A 22,352-nucleotide genomic window follows, 5' to 3' on the forward strand; every position below is an offset into this window, starting at 1 on the left:
CATTACAGGTACAGAGCAAAAGCTCAGTGTCAGGCTCCTTGCTTGGCTGGGAGTCTGCTGCTCCTCCCTCTCTCCTGCTGTGCTCTCTCAAATAAATAAAATCTTTAAAAAAGAGAAAGAACCAAATGTTAGAAGCATTTTCTTTAAAATGTGAAATTAATTAAAAAACAAGAGTTGTGAAATTCTCTCCTATCATGAAGACCCGTAAAAGATGGCAGACACATATGGTGTATGATGCCCCCCCACCCTAGCTCTGCAAAACACTGCTGTCCTCTGTTTCAGCAGATTTTCGTTCTCTAGAATAATGTAAACAATTACACTGCCATATAAAAAAGTAACAATTCTAAAAAATAATAAAATTACATAGTTGGAATAGCATAAGCTTCAGATACATTTAATAGGGATACATATAATAAATAACATGACTTATTAGAAAAGCTATAAATCATACAAGATGATAAACACCAATACAACATATATATTATAAATTAATAAAAAATAATATTTTAAATATAGCACTCTTCAAATTGACCTATAGATCCTGTGAAATTAATTACAGGCATTTTCTAAAATTGCTATAGAAAAAAAAAGATCCAGGCAACTTGAAAAGAAGAAAAATAAGTTGAAGTAAGTTATTTTGACAATTATCAAGATGTATTATCAGGTTCGAACATTAAAGTAGTGAAGTGTTGAAAATTAAATTATACAGAGGGAAAGAAAAAAAGGATGACAAAATTCAGGTAACCATGTCAGTTAGTGCATTTTCCGCCTACAAATCCATTTTCTTACTGTGTAGCATCTAGCCGTTGCTGCACCATCATCATCTAAGTAAGCACATTTTTCACTTCCTCTCACAGGAAACCTATGATAAAGGGATTAAACACCATGTAAGAAAGAAATCCTGTGATTTCTCACTTGCCCAATGACCATTAAAAAAAAAAAAAATCTTTCCAGCGTCCTGAAAAGTGTGCTGTGGCACAGTGCTCTCTTGTTAAGGGGCAAATACCTGTACCAAATTAGACCATAAAAGTTTCTCTTCCAAGAATTTATACCTGTTAAACTGACATTAAGAGAGTTATGTGTAATCAGCAGAACTACCAGTTTATATGAACCAATAGTTCTCAACACAAGGTGATTTTTGCTTTGTGTTCCCTACTCCACCCTCCAGTAGTGTTGAGAAATTCTAATATAAACTAAGTGGCTAAACGGCTGGTGGTCACCATTTAGGGTGGTTATGTGGAGGTCATATGTGCAGTAAATTTTGCAAAATGGTAGCTATGAAGCCCAGATAAAAATCAAGTTAAAATGAACAGGAAGTTTAAATTGAACTGTAAAAGGTGTCAGCAAACAGGTAGCATGAGGTTTGAAAAATAAATACAAATTGGAGAATATAGGCTAAAATCAGGCATATGTTTCTTGGAATTTTTTTTTTTTTTTTTTTGGTACAGACCAAAAAACACAGTTTATGAATCACTGGTCTTTATTTTCAAAATAACCAGCAAAGATCTTCCTTCTTATATCTTAATTTCCAACCTCCCTGGTTGATTCTTAGAACTAATCTTAATACATGATACAATTTTCCCTATCTCATTTTTCCAATACACACCCAAACCTTGGGCTCTAGAGAAAGGCAGCTAATGCAAAGTTTTTGGAGAAGGCTGTGCTGTCTAAATTTAAATAATCCCCCAAAGAAAGAAACTCACCATTTGTTAAATATGGTTCCATTTACCCATCGTCCTGTTTGATTTTCTGTCATCTCCAGCCCAATCCATTGATCAGAAGTGCATTTGTATCGCTTAAGAAATCCCTTTAGAGACAAAATAAATTTCATATGTTTTTTAGTTTTTGCTACAACCTATTGCGTCCCCCTTGCTTTGCAGGTTTTGAGGGGCAAGGCAACAAATGTTCAACTCCCACTTCACCAGAAAATAGCTATGGGATTTTGAAAAAGCATTTCACTCTCTGACCCTCAGTTTTCTTACTTGTAAACAAAGATGTGAGGTAAGTTTTCTTTAAGATACTTTTTGATTCCAAATTGATAAATACTCAATATGGAAATCTATTCTTCCAGGATTTTAATATTGTAAACTCCTGGAAAACCAAAGGTTGCAAATGACTTCCTACACAGCCTTTCTAATCATCGGATATTTATTATAATGTTTTTCCACTTCACAGTAAATACTAGTATATTGATTTCAATATTATATTTTACTTCATATTCTCTCCTAAAAGTATTGCATGGACACATGCACATACACATATACACAAACACACACACCCTTCATATATCCAATTCTTTTAGAATTTAATTCTCAAATTTTATTTTTCAGTCAAAAATTTCTATTTCTAAAGAAATAGATCATTCAGGAGAAAAACCCTGAAAAATTCAGGAGAAAGATCATTCAGGAGAAAAATATAACTTTATCCTCATATTTCTCCTTATTCATTCAATGTTGAAATTTCTTGCTGCCTTGGAACCTTTTTAACCATACAGTTATATACAGAAAGTCATTGAGTCTATTATGCCACTTAATAGCTGGGAAACCACAAACTTGATATTGTATCATTCCATGTTTCAATTTTATGATAAATATAAAGGATACAGTTCACAACACTATGGTCCATTCCTGTCTATAACAGTGACACTACTAATAAACTTTGACATTTTAATATACCATTTTTCTGCAGAATTTAATAAATTTATTTGAAAAAAAATTAACTCATTGAGCTAAGCTTTGGGTTTGTAAAAGAACAGGTTAGTCAAACACTGTGTCTGAATTCACAGAGTTTCATTTATAGTGAAGAAACTAATGTAAACATAGGGTTAGAAAATATCTTCCTGGATAAGGAGAAGAATGTCACTATAATAAATACAAAGTGAAATTTACTTTACAAGAAAGAAGTATCTGAATCTTTATAAGGCAATTGCATATCAGGTATGCTTTAAGAGGTGTATCTGGAAGGGAAGAATAGGATATTCCATAATAAAAACAGAGGATAAGGAAGAAGAGGGCAATTCATATTCTAGGCTTAGGAAAGAGCTTGCTTGAAGGCAAAAAAAAATGTGAGAAAGGATAAATGTATTGACAATCACAGTATGTATGTTATTGGATAATTGGGAAAATCGGATGAGTTTCAGTAGTTGTGGTCTTAGTGACATGGAACAGGGATGGCATTTCCAAAAGCCTCTCCTAGGAAAAATGTTAATTATTATTTGCTCACTAAAAGAATACCCATGTGGTTTCTTATAAAAGATGCAAGATAACTTTACATAGGTGGAAATAAATATGAAAAATATTTCATGAAACAAGCTGTATTTCATTTTAACTAAGGAAAACATTTTGTAATTTAAGTAAACAAATATGATATTTTAATTAAACCATTTTAAATAAACAGTGCTTTATTTTTTATCACTCTTCACAGATAACTTTACTTCATTTTGTTACTTAAATTTTCCCCAGATTATATAGTAAATATAGGCATCTATGACCTTCAAAATATATTAGGAAATTGTAAGATCAAAGTCTCTTTTCTTGATCCAAAGAGTACAATCATTTTTATCTGCTACGTTTAATAATGTCTCTTAAGTTCAAAACTAATTATTTTGGTATGCTCTGATCTTTGTGTTCTATGATATTCACTATTTTTGTCAGCTTTTGCTGACAAGAGTCTTATAAGTGAAGATTTTTAAAGTATTTTACCTTAACTCTTTACCTCTCAAAAATTTTACTAGCACTCAATATTTTTCCATCTTGTCTAAATTAGCAAATTTAGACATTTTCCCCCGAAAGGAACTGTAAAGGACAATTTAAGAATTTCTTAGAATGTTCATTGCAAATATCTTGCAAAAGTTAACAATGAAACCACTGACTACATACAGAAGATCTTCTATTAACTCAAGTTTGCATCTTACTTGTTGATTTGCTGTGTCTTACTCTTAACATACTTAGTTTTTAAATTTATTTGGATTTCTATACCTTTTGTTGCAACCAAAATAGTTGTTTTACTGCACTGGTCTATAGATTGCCCCCATCCAGTTCACATCCACTTAAATTTGAACCAACCTTTATGTAGATTGCCCAAATATATTTTATTGACCACAGAATTAAGAGAATTCTCTTTTAACCATTTTAAATGCTGTGTTGTGCTGCTTAACATGTTAACACTTCTTAACTGCAAATTATTCAAGTTATCTTACCTCTTATATTGATCCTTTACCTAATTTTTAAAATTTGAGCATAGTTGATGTACAATATTACATTAGTTTCGGGTGTACAACATAGTGTTTCAACAAATTTATGCATTACAGCATACTCATCACAAGTGTAGATACCATCTGTCACCATACAAGGCTATTACAATATCATTGATTGTTCCCTATGCTGTGCCTTTTCCCCCCATGACTTATTCATTCTATAACTGGAAATCTTCACTTCTCATTCCCTTTCACCCATTTTGCCCATCCCCCCACCCCCTTCCCTCTGGCAACCACCAGTTTGTTCTCTGTATTTCCAGGTCTGATTTTGCTTTTTGTTTGTTTATTCATTTTTTTTTGAGACCACACATGAGTAAACCATATCTTGACCCTTAACTTTTAAAGAGACTAGACAGAAGTAAAAACATATGCTTATCGCATAAATGATTGAGGGAAAGAACAAATTTCACAAGTGCAGAAGCATGTAGTTGCAAAATCCTCTGTTAAAGTTCTAGAAGATTTCCTTATTCATAGGATTTTTACCATGTAAATCAATACTTATTTTAAAATGGGCCGTTAAGCTTTTAATTTGTACCTGCCTTTATGGTATAGCAAATGCAATAATTTCAAATAAGACATAGTGTGTGTTCAGTGGAAGCTCACGCTTCAGTCTAAGAAGACTTTCAGTAACATACCTATTCTTAACTCATAGTGAGTGCTCTGATGGAAGCTGTGATGGAACCTCAGAGAGAGCAAAGCAAGACTGAGAAGTCAGAGGAAGCTTCCTCAAAGGGGGTAGATTGGAGAATCCCATCCTTCCTAAAACAGTCGTTTTCCTGCAGTACTGACTTTTAAAAGGATTCCAAATAATATCAAGTTCTTTGATTTATACTTAAAATACAAAAATATCTGTCAAGTCTACTCCTTGATGTAAGCCTTACACTATTCAAAACAAACATAACCAAGTTTTACAACTGTATCTCATATGGCAAGCTCTAAAAATCTCTGGCATAGACAGGCATGTGTGAAAAAAATTTTAAAATCATAATATCATTTGAATATTTCCAATGCCTCTACTGAAGAAATTGCATAAGAATTGTGTGTCAAATTACCATTTCCTCGTCAGTGTCAATCATAGTTAGGTCAGCATGTTGAGTGACACAGTTGTGTCTACTTGAATTCCAATCTTGTTGTTCTTCAGAGAAATAATAACATTTGTTTTGGAAACCAATCCAATCATCTGGGCAGGAATCCCGAGTACTCTTACATACTAAACCTGGAAATGAGACAAACACATTTATTAAAGTCCAGTAGAAATAATATATCACTGTATTTTGAGATCAATGGGGAAAGACAAGATTGTGATATAAGATTTTGATTATGACCAGAATTGCATATCTGTCATGCAATAAATTGAAAGACAAATTTCATGTTGTGTTAAAAGACAGCAGTTCAGGATTTGATAGGACACTGATATTCTTTTCAACCCAAATCCCAGTGGTCCATCATCCATCATAGGGCTACCAGTGTGATTTTTACTTGAGTTAAGTCACCTATACCACTTTTGGGTAAGTGAAATATAACAAAATCCTCGCATTATCTGAGGGTAAAAAAGTAGTAATTTATGTTAGGCTGTTATAATCTAGAACACATGTTTTAGTTTCTAAGGAAACAATGAAAAGAATAAAACGGAATATATAATTAACAGTATGTGTGTTTGATTGGTTATTGTTAGCTAGTTACCACCATCATTGTATGACTCTGAGTTAGCCACTGAAAAGAACCCACATGAGATTTTGAAGGTGGGAGTAAAGCAGAAAATTTTATTCTTAGAGACCTAGGGCATAGGAAATTCACAGGCCTTTAATGAGTTTGCTCTTGGTAGTCTTGGCAGCTTGATGTCTTTTTTAGACTTTAATCTTATGTTCTCCAAACTCATTAGTGCTTTAAGCCAAAATCATTAGTGACTATTTCTCCTCCAGCTACACAGCTTTCAGACCATCACTCCTCAGCTCCTTCCACAGTCATGTTATTCCTAATTCCCATATTAAAGTCCTATTCTTGTAACATTTTCAGTGTCTGTTTTCCTGAAGGCACCCAGAATGAATCAGTTCTGGATACTAAAAGTGGGTCTAAAGGAGCAAAACCTTAAGGATGAGCTATGGTATTGATTATCCACATGATTCACTTTAAAGGCATTGATTCAAACACCAGTCATAAATGGGATGCTGGTGATATATGATATATGAACATAAGACAAATTATCACCTATAGTAAACCTGATGCCAAGTACCTATAGAAGGTAAAGCCTTTAACACTCTTTTCTTTTTCTTTTTTTCTTTCTGAAAAAAGATTTTATTTATTTATTTGACAGAGCAAGAGAGGGAACACAGCAGGGGGAGTGGGAGAAGGATAAGCAGGCTTCCCACTGAACAGGCAGCCAGATTCAGGGGCTCAAACCCAGGACCCTGGGATCATGACCTGAACAGACACTTAATGACTGAGCCACCCAGGAGCCCCACCTTTTTCTTTTCTTTGTCTTTTTTTTTAAATTTAATTCCAGTTAGTTAACATATATTGTTATACTAGTTTCAGGTGTAAATATTGTGATTCACCACTTCCATACATCCCCCTGTGCTCATCACAAGTGCCCTCCTTCATCCTCATCATCTATTTAACCCATCCCCCACCTCCTTCCCCTCTGATAATCATCAGTTTGTTAGTGGGGCGTCTGGGTGGCTCAGTCTGTTAAGCATCTGCCTTCGGCTCAGGTCATGATCCCAGGGTCCTGGGATTGAGCCCCACATTGGGTTCCCTGCTCATGGGGAAGCCTGCTTCCCCCTCTCCCATTGCTTGTGTTCTCTCTCTCGCTGTTGCTCTGTCAAATAAATAAAATCTTAAAAAAAAAATCATCAGTTTGTTCTCTATAATTAAGTTTGTTTCCCGATTTGTCTCACTTTTTTTCCCCTTTGCTTGTTTTGTTTCTTAAATTCCACATGTGAGTGAAATCATATGGTATTTGTCTATCTCTGACTGACTTATTGCACTTAGCATTATACTGTCTAGCTCCATCCATCTCATTACAAATGGTGAGATTTCGTTCTTTGTCATGCCAAATTATATTCCACTGTAAATATATATCACATCTCTTTTACCCAGTTGTCTACTGATGGACTCATGGGCGACTCCATACCTTGGTTATTATAAATAACGCTGCTATAAACGTAAGGGTGCATGTACCCCTTTGAATTAATGTTTTCATATTCCTTGGGTAAATAGCCAGGAGTGTGACTGCTGGATCATAAGGTAGTTTGATTTTTAAATTTTTAAGGAACCTCCATACTGTTTTCCAAGGTGGCTGCATTGTTTGCATTTCCAACAACAATGAATGAATATTCCTTTCTCTCCACATCCTCACCAACACCTGTTGTTTCTTGTGTTGTGGATTTTAGCCATTCTGACAGGTGTGAGGGCATATCTCATTATAGTTTTGATTTATACTTCCTTGATAGGTGATACTGAACGTCTTTTTATGTGTGTGTTGGCTATATGTATGTCTTCTTTGGAGAAATGTCTGTTCATGTCTTCTGCCCATTTTTAAATTGGATTATTTGTCTTTTGGGTGTTGAGTTTTATAAGTTCTTTATATATTTTGGAGACTAACTCTTAATGGAATATGTCATTGGCAAAATATCTTGTCTCATCCCATAGTTTGCCTTTTAGTTTTGTTATTTTCCTCACTGTGCAGATGCTTTTTATTTTGATGTAGTTTAACACCTTTTTCTTTTTTTTTTTTTTAATTTTATTTATTCATTTGAGACAGAGAGATACAGAGAGAGAGAGAGAGCATGAGCAGGGGGAGAGGCAGAGGGAGAAAGAGAAGCAGACTCCATGCTGAGTGTGGAGCCCCAATGTGGGGCTCAATCTCACGACTCAAGATCACTCAATCTCACAACTGCTCAACTGACTGAGCCAGCCAAGTGCCCCTAAAATACCATGCTTAATGGAGAAATATTTAAAAACTTTCTCATGGATTTAAGAATGAGGTAATGATACAACCCTAACTATTTTTCTTCAACCCTGTAGTGGAAGTTCAAGCCAGTAAAAGAAGGCAATACACTGAAAGGTATAAAGATTTTAAAAGAATAAATAAAAACACTTCTATTTGCTGATAATCTGAATGCTTACATAAACTTCCAGATGAAGACTGATAGTTATTTAAATTAATTATCAATATAAAACACACATTAACAAATTTAGAAGAAAGGAAATCTTTCTTTCAGATCACAATGGAGTTAACCACATTAATCACAATGGAATTTCTGCATTCAGATCACATTGCAATTAAACCAGAAGTCAATAACAGAAAGATAGCTGAAAGATTTCCCAAACCATGTCGATAAAACAACACAGATCTAAATAGCACATGGACCAAAGAAGAAATCTCAAGAGAAATTTTAAAATGTTTTGAACTGAAGAAAAATAAAGACACAACTTATCAAAACTTGTGGGATGCAGCAAAAGCAATGCTTACAGGAAAATATATGCTATTGAAAACATACTTTAGAAAAGAAAAAGATCTGAGGCACCTGGGTGGCTCAGTGGGTTAAGCCTCTGCCTTCGGCTCAGGTCATGATCTCAGGGTCCTGGGATTGAGCCCCGCATCGGGCTCTCTGATCAGCAGGGAGCCTGTTTCCCCTTCTCTCTCTGTCTGCCTCTCTGCCTACTTGTGATCTCTCATTCCCTCTGTCAAATGATTAAATAAAATTTAAAAAAAAAGAAAAGAAAAATGTAAAATCAATCATCTAAGTTTTCATCTTAAAAAACTAATAAAAGACAACTAAACCCAAGTAAACAGAGGAGAAGAAATAATAAGAAATACAACAAAAATCAATGAAATAAAAGTAGGAAATTAACAAAGAAAATTTAAAAAATCAAAAGTTTGTTCTTTGAGGAAAAATAAAATCAGCTAACTTCTACCCAGGTTAACTATGCCAAAAAAAAAAAAAAAAAAGAGAGAGAGAGAGAGAGAGAAAGGATGCAGATTAATAATATCAGAAATGAAAGAGAAGACATCATTACAGATCAATGGAAATCAAAATATAATAAAGAAATACTATGAATAACTTAATTACCCAATATTTGCTAACCTAAATGAAATGGACCAACTCCTTGAATAACACAATCTTCCAAAACTCAAATGAGAAAAAACAATATGAATAGGCCTATATCTATTAAATAAATTGAATGAATAATTAGTAATATCTCAAAACTTCTGTTCACCAGACCCAGATAGATTCACTGGTGAATTCTACCAAACATTTAAGGAAGAAATTATACCAGTCCTCTATAATCTTTTTCAGAGGATAGAAGTAGATAGAATACTTCCTAACTGAATCTATGAGGCAAGCATTACCCTAATACCAAAACCAGACAAAGATAAGAAAAGGAAACTTTTCTTACATATATCTCATGTACATAGACACAAAAATCCTCAACAAAATATTAACAAATTCAATCCAACAGTATATAAAAAGAGGTATATACCTTGACAAAGTGGGATTTATCTCAGATCTGTAAAGCTGGTTCAGCATTTGAAAATCAATTAATGTCATATATCATATCAACAGGCTAAAAAAGAAAAGTGACATGATTCACGATCATATGAATAAAAGCATTTGACAAAAATCTAACATTTGCGACACAAACTCCCAATAATCTAGGAAGAGAAGGGGCACTTCCTCAACTTGATAAAGACTATTTACAGGGGCGCCTGGGTGGCTCAGTGGGTTAAAGCCTCTGCTTTTGGCTCAGGTCATGATTCCAGGGTCCTGGGATCAAAACCAACACCGGGTTCTCTGCTCAGTAGGGATCCTGCTTACCCCACTCCGCCTCTGCCTGCCTATCTGCCTACTTGTGATCTCTGTCAAATAAATAAATAAAATATTTTTTAAAAAAGACTATTTACAAAAATACCCTACAGATTATATAATACTTAATGGCGAGAAACTGGAGGCTTCCCCACTGAAATGAGCTTTCCCTTCTCACCACTACTTTTTATTATCATACTAAAAGTTCCATGTAATGCAAGAATGCAAGATAAGAAAATGACAGGCCTACATATTGGAAAGGAGAGATGTTCAGAGATGACATGATCATTCTATAGAAAATCTGAAAAAAAAAAAACCCTAAAAAAAACAAAAACTAAACCCAATTCCTTTGTTCAGAAATGACATGATCACTTCTGTAGAAAATCTGAAAGAAGTTAAAAAAAAAACAACCCAAAAGACAATTCCTTGAACTAATAAATAATCATGGCAAGTTTGGGGGATACAGGTTAACATGCAAAAGTCAGTTGTTTTCCCTTGTACCAGAAATAAAGATGTGTAATTTGAAATTAAAAATAAAATAATGACTTACATTAGAATCCTCCAAAATTGAATACTTACATATAAATCTAATAAAATATATACTATATTATCTATCTAAGGAAAAGTACAAAATTCTGATGAACAAAATCAAAGAACAAAACACTTTTTAGAGATACATTCTATGTTTATAATCAGGAAGACACAATATTGTTGACATGTTAGTTCTTTCCCAACTTGAGCTAAAGATTTGTTGAAATCCCAATCAAATTCTAGTCAGGTTATCTACGAATACCAACAAATTAATTCTAACATTTATATTGAGAAGCAAAATGTAAAGAATAACCAACTCAATTTGGAAGAAGAACAAAATTGGGGGACTAACACTACCCAACATCAAGACTTGCTATAAAACTACGGTAATCTCTAAGGCAGTGTGTAGTATCGATGAAAGAATAGACAAATAAACCAATGTAATAGAGAAGGAAGATCAAAGATAGGTTTACATAAATGTCATCACCTGAACTTGAACAAAGGAGCAAAGACAATATAATGGAGCTAAGATAGTCTTTTCAACTAACGGTGCTAAAACAACTAGACATTCACATACAAAAAAAATTAATCTAAACCCAGACTTTCCATTCTTCATAAAAATTAACTCAAAACATATCAAAGACTTAAATGTAAACACAAAACTAAAAAAATTCTGTAAGATTTCATAGGAGCAAACCTTAATGACCATGGCTATGGTGATGATTTTTTAGATACAATGCCAAAGTCACAGCCTATGAAAGCAATAATTAATAAGCTGTACTTCATTACATTTTTTTTTAAAGATTTTATTTATTTATTTGACAGACAGAGATCACAAGTAGGCAGAGAGGCAGGCAGAGAGAGAGGAAGGGAAGAGTCTCCCGGCTGAGCAGAGAGACTGAGGCAGGGCTCAATCCCAGGACCCTGGGATCATGACCTGAGCTGAAGGCAGAGGCTTTAACCCACTGAGCCACCCAGGGGCCCAAAAATGTGCAACACTTCACGAATTTGCATATCATCCTTGCACAGGGGCCATACTAATCTTTTCTGTATTGTTCCAATTTTAGTATATGTGCTGCTGAAGCGAGCACTACTTTTTTCTTTTAATTAAAAAGTTTTTAATTGTGGCAAAAAGTACATAATGTTAAATTAACCATCTTAACCAGTTCTAAGTACAGTTGAACAGTGTTGAGTTTGTTTACATTGTTGTGAACCAATCTCCAGAAGTTTTTTAACTTTCTAAACTGAAATTCTGTATCCATTCAATAGCATCATCCAGATACCTAGCCCCCATCCCTCAGCCCCTGGCAATTACCATTTCCTTTCTGTCTCTGTGAGTTTGACTACTCTAGGTACCTCATGTAAATGGAATCATGCAGTATTTATCCTTTTTGTGATTGGCTTATTTGACTTAGTGTAATCCCCTCCAGGGTCAGCCATATTGAGGCATAGAGCATGATTTCCTTGCACTTCATTAAAATTAAACATTTTTGCTCTGTGAAAAACAATGTCAAGAAAATGAGAAGACAAACCACAGACTGGGAGAACATACTTACAAAAGACTCATCTGATGAAGAACTATTATCCAAACATATAAAGAACACTTAAAATTCAACAATGAGAAAAGAAACAACCTAAAACCTGAACAGACACCTCAGCAAAGAAGATATATAGATGGCAAATAAATATAAGAAAATATGCTCCACATTGTATGTCATTAGGAAAATGCAAATGTAAACAACAACGGGATACTACACACCTGTTAGAAAGGCCAAAATCCAGGAGACTGACAATACCAAATTCTGGTGAGGATGTGGAGCAACAGGAACTTCCATTCATTGCCAGTGGGAATGCAAAATGGTAAGGCACTTTGAAATGTATTTGGAGGTTTCCCACCAAACTAAACACTCTTACCATACAATCCAGCAATTGCACTCCTTGGTATTTACCCAAAGGAGATGAAAACTTTTGTCCACACAAAAACCTAGACACGGTTTTTAAGCAACCAAGATGGCCTCCAGTAAGTGCGTAGATAAATAAGCTGTGATACATTCGACAGTGGAATATTATTCAGCGCAAACAAACAAAAACCTCTCAAACCATAAGACACAGAGGATCCTTAGATACATATTACTAAGTGAAAAAAGCCCATCTGAAAAGATTATATACTCTATGATTCTAACTGTATGACATTCTGGAAAAGTCAAAACGATGGAGACAGTAAAAAGATTAGTGATTGCCAGTGGCTGGAATTTGAGAATAGATGAATATGTGGGGCATAGAAGATTTTGGAGGCAGTGAAGATGCTCTGTAGGATACCAGAATGAAGGATAGATGTCATTATACATTTTTCAAAATTCAGAATGCACAAAACCAGGAATGAAGTGTAAAGTAAACTATGTACGTTTCAATAAATTGCTTCAGATCAGAAGACTATTAATGAAGAAAAGCACATTTGACATTATACCCAAACACTTATAACAATCAATTTCAAAAGTGTTATAGTTCTGGATGTGAAATTAATAGAAATATAATGAATGCTACAATGGAAACTCTAGAGTAATATCTTCATGCATGTGGAGTACAGCAAATTTCCTAAAAAGAATGTAAAACATAATAAAAATAGAGAAAAAAATTTAAAAAATTCAAACTATCTAAAAATTAAGAACTTCCCTTCATTGAAAAACATTACAGAAAATAAATGTAAACTTCAGAAAGATTTTTAGTATACTTAAATTTAAATAGCAGAAGATATTTACAATAGAAATGCAAAACATTTTTATTGATTATATTAAAGAATGCCTATGAATCTAACAAAAAACAAAGAGCTAACTCAAGTATTTGAATATACCCATCACAAAATACTGTAACTAAGTGAGCTAAGTTCAATACGACAAGGAGCTTAACAGTGTTGGTCATCAAGAAAACGTCAATTAAATTCACTATAAGGTAATAGCGCACACTCATCAAAATGGCAAAAATGGGTAAAACTGACAACAAAGTGTTGACCAGTATGTTAACCAACCAATATGTCATAAACTTTGGGCTGGGTTGTTTACAATCTATGGAATTATTTACTAAAGTTGACATATATATACTACATGGTTTAATAATTTTTCTCGTAAGTGTATCCCAAATCATACCCACTATTCACTAAAAGTCTAAAAACATAAGGATGTTCAAACAGCATAGTCTGCAGTAGTAAAAATGTGGCACGATCCAAATGTCCATCATGAGTAGAATGATTAATAAAATAATATATAGCATGAGATATTCTACAGCGAGGATCTGTAAACTACAGCCTGAGGCCAAAATCAGAGTAAAATGCAAAATGATTTTACAATTTAAAATCATCAATAAAATAATAAATAACAGAAAATCAAAACAATTAAAAGAGGAGTAACATTTTGTGACACATGAAAATATTCAAATTTTCATGTTTAACTACAGTGAAACACAGCAAGCACAATTGTTTACATATCATGTGCGGCTGTTTTTTCACTACAAATGCTGAATGGAGTACTTGCAACACAAACTGTATGGCTAACAAAGATACATTTATTTAATATCTGGCTCTTTGCCTAAAAATTTTTCCAACCCCTTTCAAAAATGACGTAATGAAATTTTGCTACCGGTTATGACATGGAAGAATCACACAAACATGTTGTGGAACAAAAACAACAAGATGCAAAGAATAAGTAAGAATTGTATGATCTTATTTATGGAAAAATTTTTAAATGGGCAAAACTAAACTAGTCCATAGAAATCAAAATAGAGATTGCCATTGGTATGGGAATGATGGTGGAATGTGACATTATCAGGGTGAATGATTTTGTCTTAATCATTTTTGCATCTCCCAATGCTTTACATAGGTCATGTAATTCATAATAACCCATTCATTATACCCATGAAATAGATCATGGATAATGGGGAAAGAGTGAGAAAAATAAGAAAAGATCATTCAATAGAGGCCATAGAAAAGTAAAAAATAATAAGTAAAGAAATAAAAAATGTAATTTACTCACCTATTCCAGTAATTACAATATTAATGAGAGTGAAAGATATTGCAAGCAAAATACATATGAGAATCTTCTTATAGCTGTTCTTAAGACCTGAAAAAAATTAATTTTAGAAACAGGTAAAAGAAAGATTAAATTTGCATTCATGACTATAACTAACAAACTCCTTTTAGCAATTTATTCCACTATTTCATCAGATAACACAAACCTACCATTTCTGTTTGTTATATGGAAAAAAAAAAACTTGCTTCTTTTTGGAAATTTCTCAGTTTATCCTTACATTCAATCTAGTGTTACCATTGACCTTACTGTCATAGTCCAAGGAATCAAATATGTATAATTCTTTAGGGTAGAATTTCTTAAGATCTGGAGCCACTCCCAGGCCTTCAATATCCTTCTTCTATGGTACAATATCAGCACATCTTAACACTCCTTGAATATTTCTAAGATCATCTACTTTTTAACTAATGAAAACTTTATTTTAAAGGATAGGTAGCATAACATATTTGAAAGTTCATAAATAATCAATCCAAAGATTTGGAATTGAAATTTTTGCTGCAAATGATCAAAGGACCTTGAACAAGACACTACTTTCTTTTTTTCCTGGCCTGGTATTTCTTCATCTACAAAGTCAGCAGAACAGAAAAATTAGTGCCCATTTGGGGAAAAAAATAGACATAAGTTTTTTTGAAATAAAACAATTTTGTTATTTTATGTGATTATAAACATCCTTACTGTAAAATTTATGATACTCTAAGATAGACAGTAAACTTATTGAGGGCATTTATCATTCCTATCTTTTTCCTGGTGAACAGCTATTCTTTTGTTGAATAAACGTTTTTCATTGTGGATGTATGGAAGATATTAAATTTAAAACACATCTAAATTTCTACTCCTTCAACATTACCAGCATTATCATTTGGGTTAACATCCTTCCATCCATATATCTCTCTAATCCTTTTTTCACATATATAACCTCGCCTACAAATACACATGATTTTAAATCAGTACACTCATCAAGTACCCACTATTTTATATTCTAATGTTTTCAGTTAACAATTTGTTCTTCTCATATGTGGTTGACTGTTAAGAATGGCCCCAGTGAATCATGGCCCCCCTGTGTCCACTACCGTTTTGACACATGATCCTGTTCGATCCTGTTCCTCCTCCCATCAAGAGATATACTGTATTCCCCAACACTTGAATATGAACTGCCTTATGCCTTGCTTTAGCCAGGAGACTGTGGCAGATGTGATACTGAAACTTTAGAGCCCAAGTCTTAAGAGACTTTGTAATTCCTACTTTCACTGTTTTTGAGTCCCACGCAACAGAGGAGACATGAGCCATTCCTATTGAATCTGTACTTATCCCTAAACCTTAGAACCATAAGCAATAGCCACTAAAATTTGGAGGTGGTTGTTCATTCAGAGAAACAGGTAAATTTACACATCATGTAGAAGAATAATTTGACATAAGAATTTGAATGATGGATTTAAAAAAAAGTCCTCTTCCAATGGGTATTTGGGCTGTCCCACCCTTTTTGAGTTTTAACCATAATTAGAATTATAGTTTAAATGTCTTGCATATTTGTCTAATTATCTTCTCAAGAAAAAAATCTCAAAAATAAATAAATTGGCATATATTGAATAGATATTCTTCCAAAAGGATAGTAGCAATCTACACTATCATGAACAACATATGAAAACATTCGTACTTATAAAAATTCATAATAATTGTTTAAAAGTACCATAAAGAGGGAGAGGGAATGCAGCTAGAGAAAACTAGCATTGTTTTTGAGCCACCAGACGGTTATTTCAGTTATGTTGTAAATATAATTAGAAATCATGTCTAACCTGCGTGTTTCTGCCAAATTTCTGAAAAGTCCTGTCATTAGTTTTACATTTCTTCTAACCATCTGGGATTTCAAAGCTACATAATAAACATGAACTACAGTGCTACACTTGTGAGGCAGCATCGTGTTTATTTGATCATTCTTTGACAAATATTTACTAATCACCTACTATGTGCTAGTTTCCATAAACATAAAAATAAACAAAAGCTCTTCTGCTACTTATATTTGGTGGAGAAGACACAGTCACCTGAAAAAAAAATTAAAAATTACAGATTGCAACAAGAGTTGGAAGGCGATAAGCTGGGTGATTGATAAAGGCAAATAACCAGAAAAGATGGTGGGTGGGAGGTGGAATTCTGTGGAACTGACATTAAAACCAAACCTAAAATATGAGCAGTGGCCATTTATGTGAAATAAACCAGAGAAAGAATTTTAAGCAAAGAGAAGAGCAAGTTCAAGTGCCTTAAATCAGGAAAGAATGGAAAAGAACATGGCGAAGTAGAAGGAGTCTGATTTGGTCAAAAGTAGCAGAGAATACTGACTAGTTAGGAACAAAATGATGCTAAGCTTTAAACTTTGGGAAAGAACTTGACTTTCTTCAAAGTATAATGGGAAGCTACTGAATTGTTTTAGGTGGGTGTTTGGCACTGCCAAATTTATGCTTTTAAAAGTTCCTTGTGACTAGTGAGTGGAGAGGTCATTTAGGGAGCTATAACTCTAATTAAATCTAATTATGGGGATCTCATAAACAAGAGTGGTAGGGGTGGAGATAGAAAAATCAAGTGGAGCACTTGGAGGGCACTGGTATCCTTGATAGAGTGCCTTCAGTCACACAGAATAAAGGTACACTGTTGGAATAAGGAAGTAAAATCAGCATTTCAGAGAAACTTGTGCTGTGTGTATTGAGGCAAGCAAAGAGGTAGTTAAAATGAGGGGAGTGGTTATCATGAGGTTTTTTTTTAAACATTTAACACATAATGTTTCTTTTGTTCATTTGGGGGTGATTTAAAATGGAAGGTATAGATTGTCAATACAGGCAAAAGAGGGAGAGAATAATTAAATTAAGAAGAAGAATTCTTGCACTGGCTACGGGGGATGTGGTCTGAAGTACAAAAGGAAGGGGTAGTCCTATGTAAGAGAAATGACACTTCCTCCAACGCAGCAAAAGTCAAAAAAGAGGAGAAACAAAACATACACCTGTCTTTTCAGCCTTTTGGTTCCATATATGCCTTGGTCCCAAGCTAGAGTTCATGCTCTTTCTAGTGGGGTTTTAATCACTTTTCAAGTGTCACCATATTAATTGCTCTAATTCCCTATTAGTTTTCTTCAAATATCAGCTATCAAGAAAACAAGCACATTCCTCCTTTTTCTATAGCATCATTCAAGTCAATGTGTCATTATGACATTCTATTTGTTCGTGAATTGGCAGTGTGAACAAAAGAACATTATTGTTATAAATATTACAGGTCAAAATCTTGATCGAAATTTTATAGTGTATAACTTTATTTTCTTACCTCTTTTGACCCTATTAATCTCTTCATCCACTAAATAACATTCTCTCTTTTATATTTTTTTAATTTTCATTATTTTGAGAGAGAGGGAGCATGCAAGTGACAGGAAGGACAGGGAGAGAACCTCAAGTAGACTCATTGCTCAGCATGGAGCCTGACTCAAGGCTCATCCCAGGACCTTGAGATCAGGATGGGAGGATGTCAGACACTTAAAGGGCTGAATCCCCAGGCTCCCTCCCCTATCTCTTTTTTTTGAAATTAGAGAATATATGTGTGCTATGTTTTCAGAAGTTCTGGCATATGATAGTAATTAAATAAAAGAAAGCTTATGCTATTGTTTTTTCTTGTGTTATAGGTCTCCCATCCTTCCATATTTTAATTATTGTGTGTGGGGGGGAGGGAACATGAAGATCATTTACTGCAATATTAAGTGGAATTTTTTAAATGTAATATTTCTATTTATTATTTTAAGTAGGTAGTGAGCCTCTTTGTAATCCTTCCCTCCAGGATGATTGTTGAAAGAAAACCCAAAACTGCTTAGAATCAATGACCCTTCTTTAAAAAAAAAATAAGCTTATTAAAGGGATGATTCTAAGAATCGTGGAGGTGTTTTAAAAAGAGGAAATGCCTCCAAAATCAACAAGAAGAAAGACGCATACCTCCTGACAATGGGAGAAACGCTCGTTTGCATTACAGAAACAGAGAGTCCTTTCCATGGCAAAGTGGACAAGATATTAGATCATTTAATTCCGTGGTGCAGTTGAGAATGCTAGATCCTGTACGCATACAACACCAGACTCAAAAAGATGCATCTGCCATTGATGGGGCGAAGAAACAGTGTGGCTGTTGTTACAACTGTAGCACAGAAATAGCTGGACTAGAGCCAAAAGGCTAACTGATGTTGGGATGTATGTTTTCACAAATAATCAGAGAAAAGAGATGACTAAGATTCTCTCCATGTTTCGATGGCTCAATAAAGCTAGGAAATGTCAGACAACCCGGAAGAACACACTCCCCCACACTCTCAATATCACCAAACAGCAAAGATTAAATGTCCTGTCAGCTCAGTGGGATGCAGACTTGGAGTGACATTTAGTTTGATACAGGACACTAATGAATTGGACATTTACTGCATTTCTCATATGCAGGTACACATTTAAGCATGCGACATGTTCATTCTCTAATCTAAATCTAAACCTAAAATCTACTTTTCTACATTCATATAAATAGCTTCCACTTTATAAGTTCCTTCTCTTTACCCCTATACTCAATGATCAACACTTGTACACTGCAAAATTATCCAAAAAACAAAAAGAACAGAACCTGTTGTTTTCCCACTGTGAATTTAGTAGTGAGAGATGAATTTCAAAGAAGGTGCTCAACCCTCATAATGTGTTCAACAAAGGAATGTAAAAGCAGATAACATCCCTGGGTAGCTCAATAAAAGTCCATTTAATTAATAATGTAACTAAAATGGTTCTAAACTCATCCCTGTGATAATCTAGACAGCTAAGGATTCCAATTACTTTCCCTATAGAAAAGCTGACTCAATTAATTTCTCCCTGTTTCTGGCTCTGATCTCTGTGCTCGATTCTGTAGCACATATACTAAAATTGACAATCATCTCCAAGGAGAGATAAGAGGAAAAACCCAGGGTGACCAATGAATTTAAAACTAAATAAAATACACTTTTCCCTACCTGACAGCTATGGGGAAAAAAAAATCACAAATTACTAATAAGAAAAAATAATATAAAAGAAAATATTAAAAAATAAATAAAATATTAAAAAAAATTTATCATGCACTAAATTAACTATTGCAATGGTGTTTATAAGTTCAAATTATATATCTATATATGCTACATATAATATTTACATATACATAATATTACTTAGTAAATTAAAGACTATATGTAATATATATCATTTATTTATACATAAAATACATAAATTCATATTGTTGATCAATCTTTAGGGTAGAAATTAACATTGACTTTATGAGTGGCTAGAAAACATCCTTATAACTTTGGTTCTGATATTTTCATGTTATTATCTAATATTTGATCCCACTGTCCCAAAACCTTTTGATCTAACCTTAGACAGAATTATTAAATGGTCAAAAAATGAGGAATAAGTATCTATGCATTCTAATATGAACTGTAGTAACAAAAACTTTTAACTGTTGCATGCACTAATAAATTGAAAAGAATTAAATGGCAAATGTCTAAAATTCACCAGAGTCCCTAAATCGATCATTGTATTTAATGCATTTTAACCTCTCTTCTTCACCATATTTTGATTAAGAAGACCCTTGTTGAAATAACTTTGAAAGATTTTTCTCCTTGATTTAGAATTTGGATCTTACATATTCTGAACTTGCTAGCTGGTAGGTCTAAAGCTACTAAGCTGTTTTCTAGTTTCTATTGTTTTGTTTTTTTTTTTTAAGATTTTATTTATTTATTTGACGGACAGAGATCACAAGCAGGCAGAGAGGCAAGCAGAGAGAGAGGAAGGGAAGCAGGCTCCCTGCTGAGCAGAGAGCCTGATGCAGGGCTCAATTCCAGGACCCTGGGATCATGACCTTGAAGGCAGAGGATTTAACCCACTGAGCCACCCAGGCACCCCATCTAGTTTCTAGTTTTAATTTTAAAGTGCATTTTCTTTTCTTATCCTTCTTGAGGTTGACAGAAACATTTTCAAGACATCAGAGTACTAATGATTCTTTAGATAAGAGGAAGATAGGGAGATAATCTCTCTGCTATTAAGTACCCGCAAAGTCTGGCTTATTTTGATTCCACTCACTGTCCATAAACAACCTTTTAAGACATTTAGAAATACTGGCCAAAATTTTCATACTTTGTCTTCATTCTGGGCCTTGAATGAATATGTGGAGCAAATTTAACATCTTCTCCAGTATTCGTTTTATTAAATATTTAGTAAAAATGAAATTAAATCTTGAACAGTTTTAAGCTGCGGTTAACCCCTCTCCACTATCAGTTAAGATAATCTCCATTCATAAGACAAAATAGCAATTCCAAATCTGAATTTTGTTGCCACAATTTTCATTTTATGGAGATGTTAATTCAAAAAAGGATTTTTCTGTTTGATGAAAAAAAAAAAACAACAAAACCTGTCCCATACCTTGGAAGGCTTTTAACATAATGTCAAAATTTCTATCAATAACTTTCATTCTTAACAACTGTAAATGTCCTTACCTTGTTTTTTTTCATTGGTTCTTTGATTCCTGTGATCAGTCTGAGTAAGTATCAGGGGGCTTTGTGTCATCTTTTCCAAAACTTCTCTTCAAATTTGCAAATTAAATATAAAAATGTTATTAGACTCTTTAGAAGCAGCTTCAAACTAGAGTTACTCTACCTTAGAAAAACAGAATAATGTTAAGCAGTCTTTCTCAAAATGAAAGTAACTGCGTCTGATTGAGTGAAACTATTGCCTAAACACAATTTCTTCCTGTAAAACAAAACCAAAAAAAATGTGCAGAAGAAAGAGGAAGTTCCCTAAAATATAAGAAATAACAAGCTTGTAGATTCTTATTTTCTCTATAGGGGATCCCCGTCGAAAAACAACAAAATATTGAAGAGGCTGTTTTTTCGATTGTTTCAAGAGTAGTATATAACTATTGTCCTTCCAGGGCCATAGGAGGTAAGAACATTAATTAATTAAAAGTCATGATTTAAGACGTGTGTTTAGACATGTGCTCAGACATAACAATCATGTTTAGAAAGACAATCTTAAAGGTGATGATATCAATAATGAGAAAGCTATGTTTCAAGCTGGCTACTGAAACAAGAATATAAACAATTTTCTCTCTTTCTCAGATGCTATCACAGTGACGTGCACACCCTCACACTCCTACACAAAGAGAAAAAGGAAAGCTATCACGGGGGCACGCACACTCACACAGTCCTACACAAAAAGAAAACAAAGAGAAAAAGGAAACTAAAGTTAAAAGGTACTCAAGATATTATCAATGTTCAAGGGTAACACTATGAAGCTAGTGTTAGATTATCAGGAAAAAATTTCCTTTTCAAATCTCTCCTCATCAGAATTTTCAAATGATTTCATATTCTTTTTCAGTAAATATATTCAAATTCTACAGAGATGCAGCTGATGTCCTACAGGTTCCTTCAGGATTAACACCATATCTGTTCTGACAGGGACTCTTTAAAGGGAAAAGGAAATGAGAATGGAGAGGAACGTAGAAGGCAAAGAAATGAAAAGAAAAAAAATGCAAAGAGAATAATCCCATTTAATACAGGATTAAACTCTTCCAGACGGCCTTGAATATACAGCTCTGGTCACTTCTATCATCACGCAAAACAAAATTACATGAGATAAAATACCGATAACAAAATTA

General features: G+C 33.8%; 1 protein-coding gene and 1 non-coding gene across 3 annotated transcripts; both read right to left on the minus strand.

Moving 5' to 3' along the window:
- Positions 1-223: 223 nt before the first annotated feature.
- Positions 224-21,429, minus strand: CLEC2B (C-type lectin domain family 2 member B). 2 transcript variants are annotated; one of them, XM_032854953.1, is made up of 5 exons: positions 21,193-21,429; positions 14,622-14,708; positions 5,308-5,471; positions 1,704-1,807; positions 224-862 (listed from the first exon to the last, which is right to left on the minus strand). In XM_032854953.1, exons 1-5 carry the CDS (start codon positions 21,260-21,262, stop codon positions 754-756), a joined length of 534 nt encoding a protein of 177 aa, XP_032710844.1. In that variant the 5' UTR covers positions 21,263-21,429; the 3' UTR covers positions 224-753. The 2 variants fall into 2 exon arrangements, with proteins under 2 accessions (XP_032710844.1, XP_032710845.1); XM_032854954.1 differs by lacking the exon at positions 14,622-14,708 and having other exon boundaries at positions 21,193-21,428.
- Positions 11,581-11,687, minus strand: LOC116866465. The gene has a single exon (XR_004382397.1). It is a non-coding gene; the product is annotated as a U6 spliceosomal RNA (small nuclear RNA).
- Positions 21,430-22,352: the final 923 nt, after the last annotated feature.

Source organism: Lontra canadensis, unplaced genomic scaffold, assembly GCF_010015895.1.
Source record: "Lontra canadensis isolate GAN:19392208 unplaced genomic scaffold, GSC_riverotter_1.0 scaffold9, whole genome shotgun sequence".
Taxonomy (NCBI): domain Eukaryota; kingdom Metazoa; phylum Chordata; class Mammalia; order Carnivora; family Mustelidae; genus Lontra; species Lontra canadensis.